Source organism: Chrysochloris asiatica, unplaced genomic scaffold, assembly GCF_000296735.1.
Source record: "Chrysochloris asiatica unplaced genomic scaffold, ChrAsi1.0 scaffold00345, whole genome shotgun sequence".
In the NCBI taxonomy this organism is placed as follows: Eukaryota; Metazoa; Chordata; class Mammalia; order Afrosoricida; family Chrysochloridae; genus Chrysochloris; species Chrysochloris asiatica.
This window is the reverse complement of record NW_006408863.1, coordinates 2,456,675-2,471,094: the sequence shown is the minus strand read 5'-3', so window position 1 is coordinate 2,471,094 and position 14,420 is coordinate 2,456,675. Positions and strand designations below refer to the sequence as shown.

Genomic DNA, 14,420 nt, shown 5'->3' with positions numbered 1-14,420 from the left:
GAAATACTCACAGGCTAAATGATACAACACCTGGGCTTGTCTCAAAACAATAGGGGGAGGGGCAGTTACAGTTAAGTCAGATAAGTCACAATCTGTGGACTCAGCGTGCCTTGTTGTTGTTAGTGCCACGAGCCTGTCGGCTGTGTGGATTTAGGAAGAGCTTCCACCAAGAGCTTCCACCGGCCTGTGCTCCCAACGCATGCTGACATACTCGACTGCACAGAGGGGGACAGGGACTCAGCTACTTGGTCCGTCCTCGGACAGACAAGACAGCCCATAAGAGGGAAGGGTGTCTTTTTCTCAGACAGATGACCTGGGGGGAGGGGTCTGCTCCTCAGGATCAGAACCCAGTGGGCGGCTGCTCCTGGGTCACATCATCTTACGGAGAGGGGTCCTGGTTCTTGGTCAGACATGAAAGGGGTCTGATCCTAAGACACAGCCTTGCTCCTCACAGACGGCCTGTCTGGGGTGGGTCTTTCGGGGACAGATGACCCGGCGGCAGCTTGGCTCCAAGCCCTCTTCTGCAGAGCTCCAGACAAGTATCCTTTATCAGATTTTCATGTTTGAGAGAATCTTTGTAATCAGACAGTTGTTTCTAGAATAACTTTTGTTCTGCATGTTGAAGAAATAGCTGCAACTGTAAATCTTTGGTTCTAGGAAAACGGTTTATAAACACAGAAAAGCAACAGTGTCTGAAGGAGCAAATGGGCGTTTACAAAGTGTCTTGCTTGGCCCGCACCTCCTTGGACAGATACTACAACACTTTCCATCTTTATTTGTCGTGGAAGCTGAAATCACATGCCATAAACGCAGCGCCAACCTCAAACTCACTCCCCTAACCCTGCTTGGGGATGCCCGTCTTCACCTCCAGTCCTCCACATGCTGGGGTGTCCTCCTCCAACCACATGCCATCTGCATCCTCCAGAGCATCCACACCCTCTCTACCCAACAGAAAGTTTGGGGGAGAGATGTCGTGGATGAGGAGCTTTCCTTTCTTCCTCCTCCTCCTCATCTGCCTTGCCAGCTCAGCCAGCTGCTCTTGGGCTTGTTCCGGCCGCCCCAGGCTCACACTTGGAAGCTCCTTCTCCCTCCTCCTTTTGTACTCCATGATTTGCTTGTTGAGTGCCTCGTGATCAATCTCACAAAGACGTGGGTGAGCAGCTGGCTCTGTGACAGCAGACAGCGGTGTCTGGACCAGGGCCTCCCTGTGAGGAGAGAAAAGAGCCTTCACACACCACACGGAGACCCAGATGATCTACAGCCATGTCCCCAGACAAGTTTATTCAGGTTCCTGTGAAGGACAGCAATGAGGAGACTGCTTGGCTATGATGAACTGTGCTGCTGTGAACATTTGTGTGGACGTGGTTTTCAGTTCTATTGGGAAGGCACCTAGGATGACCTTCTGGGTCACATGGAAACTCGGCCTAGCTTTTTGAGGAACAGTGGGCTGTTTCCACAGTGGCAGCTCCATTGACATTCTCAGAGCCTAAGTGTGGGTGGCTAGGACGATACCGTTTCCGCCCAGGCCCGGCACCTGCAGCACCGCAGCCAGGAGTTAGTTACTCGGGGGCTAGACAGGCTGACCACTGAGTCCAGGTGGTCTAAGGCACACCCACCTGCACCCCAGATTCTCAGAGCGCCTACGTGGGTCTGGGATCTTCAGTGTGATGTTTACCACGAAGCTGCTTACAATGTGAGACCCTTACTCTAACCCACACAGCACCCTACAGGAAGGTTCAGTAAACTAGGGTGGTGGTTGTTGTTAGGGGCCATGAAGTGAGTTCTGACTCAGCAACATCAGGAAGCCACACTGCTGGGTTCACGGCTGCTGGGAGCTGTGGTACAGTCATGTCTTCCTAGCCACAGCCTATAACTCCCACCTAACAGCGTTTCTGTCCTGCCGGCTCTGGGTAAGAGAAGGTCCTGACGGGATGACATGGCTCAGTGTGGATGTCAGCAGAGTTCACTGCAATTATAAAACTGAACTCTAGCATGGGTCTAAAACAAGCCATCTCAGAAGCAGGAAAGAAACCTCACTACCATCAAATACGAAGAGCCAGGAGACGACCCAAGATCCCTGCACATCGAAGCTCCTCAACCCAGGAACAGAAAGTGTGATACCAGAGGAGCGGCAGCAGAACCAGACGCCAGAGCACGAGGCAGAGCGCTGGACTTCACAGCCCGCGGAGCTGGGAAAGCCGAATGACCTGGTTGTAGAGTGGGGTCCCTCCACCACTTCAGTGGGAAAGCTAGCTTGGTGACCCAAGAAACTAGAGCCGAGTGTTTTCAGGCTGAGGCTTACGGTGGACTGGTGTGTCCTGCAGGCATTATCACAGCCTACAAGATCTTTGTCAACGTTGTTGTTGTTGTTAAGTGGCCTCGTGTTGGTTCCGACCCATAGCGAGGCTGTATAGGGTTCTCAAGGAGTGGCTAGTGAGCTTGAACCGCCGACCTTGCAGATCAAACTGACTTTGCAGTCTGGTGCATTGACCCACAGCGATCAGACAAACAGAAGTTGGCCAGCGGGTCTGGCTGAGGAAAGGCTGTCCTGCCAAACAGAACGGTGTCCGGTGCATTTTCTTATCCAGCCTGAACAAGCTGTCATATCACTAAAATGGAGACATCGTCAAGCTTTCCCTCTCTAAAGGTTTTTTTTGGACTCCTGGTAAAGAGGTGTAGGATAAAAACTGAACTGCTAACTACAAGGTCAGCTGTTCCTCGAAACACTAGCCAGGTTGCTATGAGTCAGAACCAACTTGATGGTACTTTAACAACAAAGCTATGGATTTTTTTCAGTTGCATCTTTACACTGAGAAACAAAATCAAGAAAGACACTAAAATATATTTTGAAAATAATAAGGAAATACAAGGCAAATTACCTGACATCATTTTGTACCAACTCTTCTTTTCCATCTGGGGGCCCGAAATCAGCAATTGTCAGTAACAAATCCACCTAAAGTGCAGTAAGCTGAGGGTGAAAAAGAAGCCAACCATCTCCACCACCACCACTTAGAGCTGGGCTACAAAGTGACCCCAATATTGTCCTCCCTCAACCGGATTAACTGTGATCGCCCCTCCTGTGGACCTTCCCCACCTCCTGTCTGTCCATTCGTTGGACCCTGCCCGGCCCGTCTGACCATTCGTTGGACCCTCCCCGCCTCCTATGTGTCCATTCGTTGGACCCTCCCCGCCCCGTCTGACCATTCGTTGAACCCTGCCCGCCCCCGTCTGACCATTTGTGGTGGTTTGAGTGCTCCTGGGATGCTGGAAGCTATGCCACCATTTTAAAAAACGAGCAGGTTCACCTTGGTGGACAGGTTTCAGTGAGGCTTCCAGACCAAGACAGAGTAGGAAGGAGAGAGCAGACTGCTTCTGAATGTTTAGCTACCGAAAACCTTATGAATAGCAAAGCAAAACTGGCAAATACAATGCTGGAAAATTAGCCCCTCAGGTTGGGAGGCATTCAAAATACGACTAGGGAAGAGCTGCCTCCTCAAAGTGTAGCTAACCATGATGACCGGAACGGAGCAAAGCTTTCAGGGCCTTCAGCTGCTGCTGGAGCACAAGTCATAATGAGGAGACACATCTGAAAACATCCATTAATAATGAGAGTGTGGGAAGTACTAAGAAAAACATCTAAGAAAATCAGAAGTAGAAAAAATGAAATGGAATGCATAAAGATTGATATCTTTGGCATGAATGAACTGATATGAACTGAACAGGTATTAGGTATTTTAAGTCTGGCAACCATATGGTTTACTATGCCTAGAACAACAAAATGGGGTCGCATTCATCATCAAAAGGAGCATTGTAATAACTGTCTGTAAGTATAATTCTGTCAGTTATAGAATAATATCCACACACCTACAAGGAAGCCCTGTTAGCGCAGCGGTTACGAATCGGGCTGCGAACCTTAAGGTCAGCGGTTTGAAACTACCAGCCGCTCCGTGGGAGAAAGATGAGGCTTTCTACTCCCATAAAGATTTATACCCTCGGAAACCCTGTACAGGGTCGCTATGGGTCGGAACCGACTCGACGGCACTTTTAACAACAACAACTCAGATTTACACGCCAACTACTAAAGCCAGTGATGATGAAATTGAAAAGTTCTATCAACATCTTCAGTCTGAATTGGATCAAACATGCAATCAAGATGCCTGATAATTACTGATGATTGGAATGAAAACGTGCCCTGGGTGATAGAAATGGTGTGGGAGATCACACGACAGAATTCTGTAAGACCAGCTACTTATCCACTGCACATTTCTTTTTAAACAACATAAAAGGTGACATTCACATAAACCTCATCAAAGGTAAGAGAGACCAACAGAAACAGACACAGATGAAAATCCTAGAGTCCTGAACTTCGGGGGAAGGTCAGAGAAGTGGACTGAGTGCTCGCTGGGAGGGGAAGCTGAGCAGACAGCGAGAGGGAGACTGACCAGTGAATTACCATACAGACACGGTGTGATCACTGTGAACTTTTGGGAGCAGCTTTGGCAATAGGAAGTGGAATTCTTCCTTTTTTCCCATGCTCCCCTGAAGACCAGAAGTGTGGTCAGCTCCCACCCTCCTCTACCTCAAGCGAAGACTCTGCTGTCTGGGAGTTCAGAGCCACACAGTGTGAGGGGGCCAGCGGCACCACTTTGATATCTAGATTCAGGCAGGCTCAGATCCAGACCTACAGAACCCCAGAGTCCCCCTGCCCCCAGCTGCCCTGTGATGCTAACAGTTCCCCGTTAAGGCCTCCATGAACTACTTCCAGACTGAGTGCCCTAAATACAGGTGACATGTGGAGGGAGAGGGAGTCCATCTAGGGTCAGGCGCTCTGCCTCACACCCCTACCACGCCCACCTTGTGAGACCCTCCACCCCAGAGTGTTTTCCTCTCAGGGTCTAACAGTTACTCTGGGGGGTTTTGTTGTTGTTGTTGTTAGCTTTGGTTGTTTCATTGTTTTTGTTTACCCTTTTTTCTACTTCTTCTCTTTTTAGCCCTTGAATTTTACCCATTCTATCTACCCTTTTATCTTTCCTTCTTTTCTTCTGTTTCTCATTTCTCCTTTTCTTTTTCCATTTTGATCTTTACTATTCTCTACTCTTGCTCTTTCATCTTCCCTCTCCCTGGTTTTTCTAAATGTTTTCTTTTTTTCTTCTTTTTATTTTCTCTCTTATTTTTCTCTTCTATAGTTCAATTTTCCTATCCCTCTTTTCTCTTTTTAGTTATTATATTTATTTTTTTTTGCAGGTTGCTGCCTGTCTTTGCTCCTTTTTTTTCTTCTTTATTATTTTCTCTTGCTATTGTTGGTTGCTTATTTATTTTGTTTTGTTTCCTGGTATGTGCATGTGTGTGTGTTTTGGGGGGGGGGGGGTTGCGGAGAATCTCTTTCCCACCGGACAGGAGACAGCAACTGTCCCACTTAGTCACCTACATCTACACACCCTGCAGCTCCACCCACAGGCCAGGAGCCAATCCCAGCTCCTAGACCACCTGATCAAGGATAGACAGAAACCAACAGAGAATGCAGGCTTCCATTCTCTAACGACAACCACAAGAGACAGCTGGTGAGAGCCTAAAACACATCACCATTCAATCATCAATGAAATACAGAGACAACAGACAATGTTAGCTCACACAAAGAAACAGAAGACTGGCACACATATACAAAAATGTTGACCCAATTCTGAAAAAATAACTAATGTTGTTATTAAGTACTGTCCTGTTGGTTCCGACTCATAGCGACTCTGTAAAGGATTTCCAAGGAGTGGCTAGTGAGTTTGAACTATCAACCTTGCGATTCACACCAACCTTATGGTCCAGTGCATTATTCTGTAGTACTCGCCACACCAGGACATCAAATAACTAATGTTGTTGTTGTTATTAAGTGCTATCGAGTCGATTCTGTTGTTATTAAGTGCTATCATAGCGACTCTGGTTTCCAAGGGACAAATGGTGAGCTTGAACCGCCAACCTTTTGATTCAAATGACTTTGCAGTCTGGCGCATTAACCCACAGTGCCACACCAGAACTCCAATCACTGAATAATTTGTGTAGAAACTGTAAGATATGAACTTAATTTGTGGTGTAAACTTTCAATGGAAAAAAATAAAATATCACTTTGGGGTAAAAAATAAGAGAATGGCACAAATAACTGATGCAGCTTTAGAGCAGGATGATGTTTCTACGGAAGAGACGGTAATGGAACTAACTGAAAATGAATTCCAAAGAATGATGTTTAGGCACCTTCACAGGATCGACAGAAAGATTGAAGAAAGCAAGGAGAACACAGGAAAAACTTGAGAAGAATTCAGGAAAACACCACAAGAACAAACAGACAAAATAAATACAAATTCTGGAACAACAAAAACCTGCAATTAGAAATACAGAAGATTAATACAAAGACCTAGAAGTCTCGATTAGCGAGCTTAGAGATGGTAAATCTAGTCTCTCAATACTAGTATGCTAGAAAAACAACTTTAAAAAAGAATGCAAAAATCCAAAGGAAGCCTAAGAGTTGTATGGGACACCATGATGAGGAATAACTTAAAGGTGACTGAAATTCCAGAACAGGAAGATACAACAAAAAGCACAGAGAACACTGTTGAAGAATTGTTGGAAGAAAACTTCCCCAACACCATGAAAAACAAGAAAATAAACATTCAAGAAACTGAACAAACTCCAAACAGGACAGACCCCAAAAGAAAATCACCAACATGCTATAATCAAACTTTACAAAACCAAAGACAAGACGAAATTGTTGAGAGCAGCTTGGGAAAAATGAAAGGTTACTTACAAAGGAGAATCAGTAAGACTAAGCTCAGATTTCTCAGCAGAAACCATGCAGGAGAGAAGGCAATGGAATGGCATATACAAAATTCTGGAAGAAAAAAATTGCCAACCAAGAATCCCAGCAAATAATGACAGTGAAATTAGGACATTTCCAGAAAAACAGAAATTAAAGGAATTTGTAACAATAAGACCAACTTTACAAAAAATACTAAAGGATGTTCTTTGGACCGAGAACCAGTGAGAGCAGACAACAACGTGAGATTAACATGCCTGACACCACCACCCAGAACTCAATCCAGATACAGATGCATTTAAAAGCAAAAAAACCTACACGACTGAAAATAGGGAACCACAGAACAATTTTTTTTAAGAATAGGGAATAGTGTAGATATAGAACTTCTAAAAAAAGTAGATTTCAAGGTAAAACAGACTGGTTACAATGGGGAAATAAATAACTAAATTATAAGATCACCTCAAAGAAAATTAATACACCTTCATATCAAAATAAAAAAAGAGGAAATAAAAAAGATTTAGTAAGCATTAACACAACAGAAATGAAGAAAATCTACAAATCAAATGAACTAAGCACAGAAATGTATGTGGAGCAAAGAAATCAGCATCACCCCAAAACACCAGAACCCACAGAAAACTGACAGCAATCAGTTCATTTTTGTTAAGTGTCATCAAGTCAGTTCCAACTCATAGCAACACTGCACAAGGTTTCCAAAGAGCAGCTGGTGGGTTTGAACTGTCGACCTTGTGGTTTGCAGTTCAGTGCTGGTCCTACAATGCCACATCAGTTCATGTTGTTATTGTTAGGTGTCATCAAATCAGTACCGACTCATAGCAACCCTATGCACAACAGAACAAAACACTGCCCGGTCCTGAGCCAATCTTACAATCACTGGTATGTTTGTGCCCATTGAATGTAAATGGACAGAACGCACCAGTCAAGAGACAGAGAGTAGAAGAATGGATTAAGAAAGTAGGATCCTTCAATATGCTGTCTACGAGAGACACATTTTACACACAAAAACAGAAATAGACTAAAAATCAAAGGATGGGAAAAAAATATCAATCTATTGGTAATCGAAGAAGAGCAGGTGTGACAATTTTAATCTCTGATAAAATGCACTTTAAGGCAAAAACCAGCATAAGAGATAAAAGACATTAAATCATGATTAAGGAGTCAATTGAACAAGAGGGCATATCCCTAATAAATACCTATGCTCCCAATGAAACAGACTCAAAATATATAAATCAAACCCTAATAGAACTGAAGAAAGACTAGACAATTCCACAGTCGCAGTGGACTCCTGGCGTGGCGCTGTACGTTAAGCACTGGACTGCGAACCACAAGGTCGGCAGTTTAAACCTACCAGCTGCTCCTCGGAAACCCTACATAGGGTCGCTATGAGTTGGAACTGACTCGACAACACTTTTAACAACAACAACTTAAACTAAAACCAAAGTAGAAAAATTGAGTGGCCTGTAACAAGTGACTAAATGGATTAAGTCATTAAAAACCCCCAGCTAAAACAATTCATGGCCCAGATGGCTTTACTGGTGACTTCTAGCATTCCGAGAAGAGCTGACACCAACAGTTCTACTCAAACTGTTTCAGAATACAGACAAGAAGGGACAGCTCCTGAATTCACTTTATGAAGCAAACATAACTCTGACACCAAAACCAGGCAAAGACATCACTAAAAACAATTATAGGTCAATATTCCTCATGAACATAGATGCAAAAAAATTCTTAACAGAATGCTAGTCAATAGACTCCAACAATCTATCCAAAATCAAACTAACCAAAAACACGTGGAATTCATACCAGGTATGCAGAGGTGGTTCAATGCTAGATAATCGGTGTAATCCACCACATAATGAAACAAAGAAAAAAATCACATGATCCTATGAATTGATACAGAAAAAGCATTTGAAAAACACTAACCAAAAGAGGAGTCGAAGGGAAATTCCTGAACATAATTAGGAGCATATATATGAAGCCAAGAGCCAGCAGCACTCTCGCCAGTGAGAAACGGAAGCCATTCTCTTGCAAATAGGAGCCAGACACAGATGTCCTTAATCACCAGGCTGCTCCTCTCATACTTTGGGCATATTACTGAGAGGGGCAGTTCCTTGGAGGAGGACGTAAAGGTCAGTGAAAAAGAGGAAGACCCCAGCAATATGGACTGGTATGGTGGCAGTCGTCACAAGCTCCAGCCTAACGGGTGAGGATGGTACAGGACTAGGCAGCATCTTGTTCTGTTGGGCACAGGGTTGCTATGAGTCAGCATGAACTCAATGGCACCTAACAACAAGACGACGGACCCATTCCAGATACGAGGACCAGCTCACCAGCCTGTACCTTCTAACAGGTTCCTGTTATTTGAGCACATCACATTTTCTCTGATGATAAATTGAAACTGTATAAAAAGCTGCACTTAAAACCTGAAAAAGTAGCTCAATTTATGAAGAAAGCAGAATGTTAATGGAGTTAAATAGCATTTGCTGGCTGGGTCTTTGGCGGAATAATAACCCGTGAGTGTTGGGGGTGAGTCCCACAAGACCAAGCAAAGGCACTGGGAAGAAGTTGGCAGAACAATGAATAGAGTCAAACAAGATGAGACACATTCTAGTTCTAAGCAGCCCAAGTGGGTACAATGGAGTAGGAGAGCTAACCCAGCCTGTAACAAAGACTATTCTAGATGCACGCTAACAAAACTTCAAAACGAGGCGCCAAAGGATCCTACTGCGGCCTACCAAAACAAAGCTCAACTCTCTAAGGAAAAACCACAAAAGAAAGCCTTCACAATGTAAACTGATAGAGTCCAGCATTCCAACAGAAAAGTACACACATGAAAAGCACAACTAGGAGAAAAACCAGCCAACTGAAACAGACTGAAGTGACACCATTACCAAACACGGATAAATTCCACTTGTCCAAAACTGACAATGTGATGAAAATACAGCTAACCAGTATCTGAGACATAAAATCATCTTTACAACCCAACGTTAAGTTGTTGTTGTTGTTAAGTGCCATCGAGTCAGTTCTGACCCATAGCGACCCTGCACAGGGTTTCCGAGGCTGTAAATCTTTATGGGAGCAGAACACCTCATCTTTCTCCCGTGGAGCGGCTGGTAGTGTCGACCTGCTGTCCTTAAGTAGGCACATCTAATAAAACCTAATAAGCAGGCCAAAGATTTGAACAGACGATTCACAAAAAAGGGCTAATCAATGGGCCATAAAAGGTTTCACTAGTCATATGGGAAATGCACATTTAAACCACAAGAATGGCTTAAATTGAAAGCAATACCAAGTGTTATGGACCAAATGGTGCAGCAAGAACTCACTTACTGGTAGACATTTAAAATGGTAAAGCCAATGGTTCTTTAAAGTTAAACATACAATTACCGCTCCCAGGTACTCACTTAAAAGCCATACTAGCATGCAACAGCGCACCACGATGTACAAGATAACTAAAGAACAACCCTGACCTCTAAGGGTCATATACCAAGATTAAAGATTTCCCCTTCTCTGGTCAAGACTCCTTTCTTTTAATGGGTGAGACAGAAATTCCAGGACAGCCAGACAGAGGCCAGTCACAGGGACCTGACTTTATTTATTTTTTTAACCTTGGTCTCCAATCAACGGCCAAATTTTGGGGCACACATGGGGAAGTCTTGCAGAATAGGAAACGGTGGGCCCTTCTGATTGCCTCCTCTGAGCAGAAGTTGGGCAGACTGTTATCTAGACACCAAATTCTCCAACATAAATACTAGGTCCTTTATCTCTGTGGAGCCAAATATCACCTAGTCCAAACACCAACATAATCGTTGTACGTAATAGTAATATTATAAATCTATTTACTGGTTTTTAGCCAACTTTTATTTTAAAGTATTTTGTAAGAGGCAATTCTGACTCACGGTGGCCTCATGGACAACAGGGCTGAGCCACTGTGAGGTACAGTTCTCAATGGCCGGTTTTCAGAAGTGGTCACCAGCCCTGCTTCTCGGTCTAGCCTGTCTGGAAGCTACAGTAAACCCTGTTCAGCTTCAGCCGATGGCCGCTCCCTCATAGGAGGCGAGGCTTCCACCCCTGAGCCGTCACTGCCCACTCTCCAGGTGCTGTGGACTCGGCTCAACAGAAGGAAAGTGCTGTCCTCACAACTGCTGTCGTTTCTGAGCCCACTGTTGTGTGTGTTGTGCATGTTGTGTGTTGTGTCTGTGTATGTGTTGTGTCGTGTCTGAGCCCACTGTTGTGTGTGTGATGTATGTGTTGTGTGTGTTGTGTGTTGTGTCGTGTCTAAGCCCATTCTTGTGTGTGTTGTGTCTGTGATGTGTTGTGTCGTGTCTGAGCCCATTGCTGTGTGTGTTGTGTGTTGTGTCTGTGTATGTGTTGTGTCGTGTCTGAGCCCACTGTTGTGTGTGTGATGTATGTGTTGTGCGTGCTGTGTGTTGTGTGTTGTGCGTGTTGTGTGTTGTGTCGTGTCTGAGCCCATTCTTGTGTGTGTTGTGTGTTGTGCGTGTTGTGTGTTGTGTCATGTCTGAGCCCACTGTTGCAGCTATCGTCAGTCCACCTCACTGAAGGTCTCGCTGATAACTACCACCCAGATCAAAACAATACGTATTTATAGGCTTTTAATTCTGCAATGAAGGAAAAAAATGATAAAAACCAGTATAACTGTGGAGCCAAAGATCTTAGAAGTCCCAACCTTGTAAAGCAGCAGCACAGTGCTCAGAGCCCAAGGCAGGTGAGGAAGGTGGAGGCATGAAGGAGAGACCTCACCACCTCACCTGGAAATCCAAGAGAGACTACGTTGACTTGTTAGAGTTACAGGAGACGCACAAAACGGAACACCAGAGAACAGGACTGGGGATCAGAGCAGGGTGCACAATAGACCTTCACTATCCATTTGTTCCCTCCTAAGTGGGTTCCCTCCTGGCGTGGTGCTGTAGGGTCTGCGTTGGATGGTGAACCACAAGGTGGGCAGTTCAAACCCACCAGGTACTCCTTGGAAACACCAGATGGGGCCACTATGAGTTGGAAGCAACTTGATAGTACTTAACAATAACAACAACAACAATGGGTTTATGGAGTCCTGGTGTGGTGCTGTAAGATAAGCACTCGACTGCAAGGTCAATTTGAAGACAAGGTTGGTGGCTGAAACTCACCAACTGGCTCCTCAGAAACCCTACACATGGTCGCTATGGGTTGGAACCGACTCAATGGCATTTAACCACCACCACAACAAATGGGTTTTTTAACTGTGCACATATTTTTTGAGTATTTAGAAATTAATGAAAGTTTTAGGTTTTACTCATATGAGTTTAGATTATTGAAAGTTATTGATCTGAAAGCCACACCTCGGCTACAGCTGCATCCTCTCTGTCCTGAACAAACACGATGGGCGGTACATTCCGGAGTGTCTGCTGGGACATCAGAAGGTGTCTGAGGAGACAGGACAGACTCAGTCAGATGATGCACAAACCAGGGGAGTCAGGAGGCAGTGCCAAAATCAGTTACATCAAGAACCAAGTTTGCAGGGCCTGTTGTTCCAAAAGGGGTCTTGGTGTGTTCCTGCAGGATAAGCAATGGACTACTAACCCCAAGGTCGGTGGTTCAAACCCACCAGCCGCTCCTCAGAAACTTTATACAGGGTTGCTGTGAGTCATAACTGACGGATGGCACACACATCAACATGGTTTCAAGACGAAATGCTAGCCCAGCAAAGGCTTTGTGAGCCAGCGGCCCCAGGTGGCTCCACAGTGTAAATGTCGGCAACATGAAAAACGGCTTAGTGCTGGCCTGAATGCAGCTGTAACCTAGCAAAGCCTCACGAGGATCTTGGGGGAGCCTAGGGGTCCAGGACCAACACCTTAGATTATGATCCAGATTATGACTTCTAGGAAAACGTACATTATACTCTGAAATTCAAAAAAAGCTTCCAAAGTTTCCCTAAAAGCAAAATTAAAGAGAAATTAAGGACATCCACCTCAAAGTGAAACACAGCTGGAAATTCAAGGGGCCAATCAAAAAGCAAATATAAAAGGTCATCAGGAATTGTGTGAGAAAATGGCACTGACCACAACCTTTGTGACCCCCCCCCCCCCCGACCCCCACCCCATGCATTCAGGAAGCGAGTGCTCTTACCTCATCCGAGCAGTGCTCTTCTGCAGGATGGCTCTGGTGCGCTCATTCTGTGCAGCAGAGAGAGACGTCCTCCAATACACACGGCAGGCTGAGAAGTCTGAAGCCAGAGACACCTGAGTCCCACCCACCCCAGCTGTGAGTGACTGTTTTGTTGACACAGGTATTCCCACAGTTACCAGGGGGCAGAGGAGCCCCTCAACTTCAGGTCTGCCTGACACTCTGCAGCCATACTGCCATGGACATTAGGATCTCGTCTGCCCTCTTGGGACCCTTCCAGACTCCTGAGTAAGCCCAGTTCCAAGTCCCAGAGCACTTGGTTCTGAACCGTCAGCCCCAAGATGCTCACAAAAAAGCCTGGCCCACCACTGAATGTCGTCCATGAACTTGATATAGACAGACAAACCTACTGTGTCTGCCTTTAGCACTTAAGTAACCAGACTGCCTCTCTGGGCTGCACCTAAAGCTAAAGGCCTTGAGAAGACCATGGCGGCTGTGTAAACTGTGTGCTGAGTGCTGGCCCTTCCGTCCCAAGAAGAGCTCACATGGGCTTCAGCCCCTCAGGTTACCTTGGACAACTCCACACTCAGCTCACAGACCTCCTGGCTCACTTCACAGGTGCCCAGCAAATTCGTCAGCGCTTTGTAAAGAAGACCATTCAGGGCCCTTAGGCGCACGTGGTCTTCCTTCTTGGTTTTCTTTGAAGTATTCTTCATTAGGGACTCCAACTTGGATGGTTTGTAAGTCTTCATTAAGTAAAAAAGAACAATGTACTGCATAAGAACATTATTGTAAAGGCTTAAGAAAAGATAACCATACTAAAAGGGGGAAATTAAAATCTTTGTTGGTTACCAGTGGGGGTGGGACGGGGAAGGTTGGGGAGGTGGAGGGAGGCGACGGTAGAGCACAGGGTAAGGGCAGACACATCATAGTTCAGGTGCTGGGGAGGGCAATACACACGAAGGGGAAGGGGTGGAAGAACAAGGTAGATAAGGGAACACCGAGACAGGTTTGCACGGGATAAATGGGACAGAGGTAAATAGTGAAGTATGTTCAACCTTGGAACAACAGGGCTCGAGGCATAGTGTGAAGCGGGGTGATGATACTAAGATGCTTGACTGTCATATGAATATCGGTTTCCCTGCCTATTATTGTAAAACAGACACTTGAGTGGGATAAAAAGGAATGTCGGGAAACATGATTACAGAAAGCTTGTAAGCCCGTCTTCAGCCTATAACTGATTGGAATACCTAAAAGAGGTTCCAGAACTTGCCCATTGAAATAGGCCTCTTGAGGAGCCTTTGCAGACTATAGGACCTTAGGTGGAATCCTGAGCCCCATCCAGAACCTTCTGAGGTGGGACATTCCCACTAGAAAGGACAAGCAGACCAGCCTGGAACAGCTAGAGCAATAGAAGATACATCTTCCAAGAAAGATCAGCAGGATAAACCCAAAACAAAAAAGGCAGTCTGACTGGCCA

At 45.3% G+C, this 14,420-nt stretch overlaps 1 protein-coding gene across 1 annotated transcript in view; it reads right to left on the bottom strand.

The window, feature by feature from the left end:
- Nucleotides 1-835: 835 nt before the first annotated feature.
- Nucleotides 836-14,420, bottom strand: part of RBFA (ribosome binding factor A (putative)) — a 27,017-nt gene continuing 13,432 nt past the window's right edge. Inside the window, exons 3-7 of the mRNA XM_006875900.1 lie at nucleotides 13,510-13,686; nucleotides 12,944-13,056; nucleotides 12,157-12,241; nucleotides 2,880-2,953; nucleotides 836-1,205 (exon numbers count right to left, since the gene is read on the bottom strand). Coding sequence (XP_006875962.1) covers nucleotides 836-1,205; nucleotides 2,880-2,953; nucleotides 12,157-12,241; nucleotides 12,944-13,056; nucleotides 13,510-13,686 — 819 coding nt within the window. The remainder of the gene's footprint in view (nucleotides 1,206-2,879; nucleotides 2,954-12,156; nucleotides 12,242-12,943; nucleotides 13,057-13,509; nucleotides 13,687-14,420) is intronic.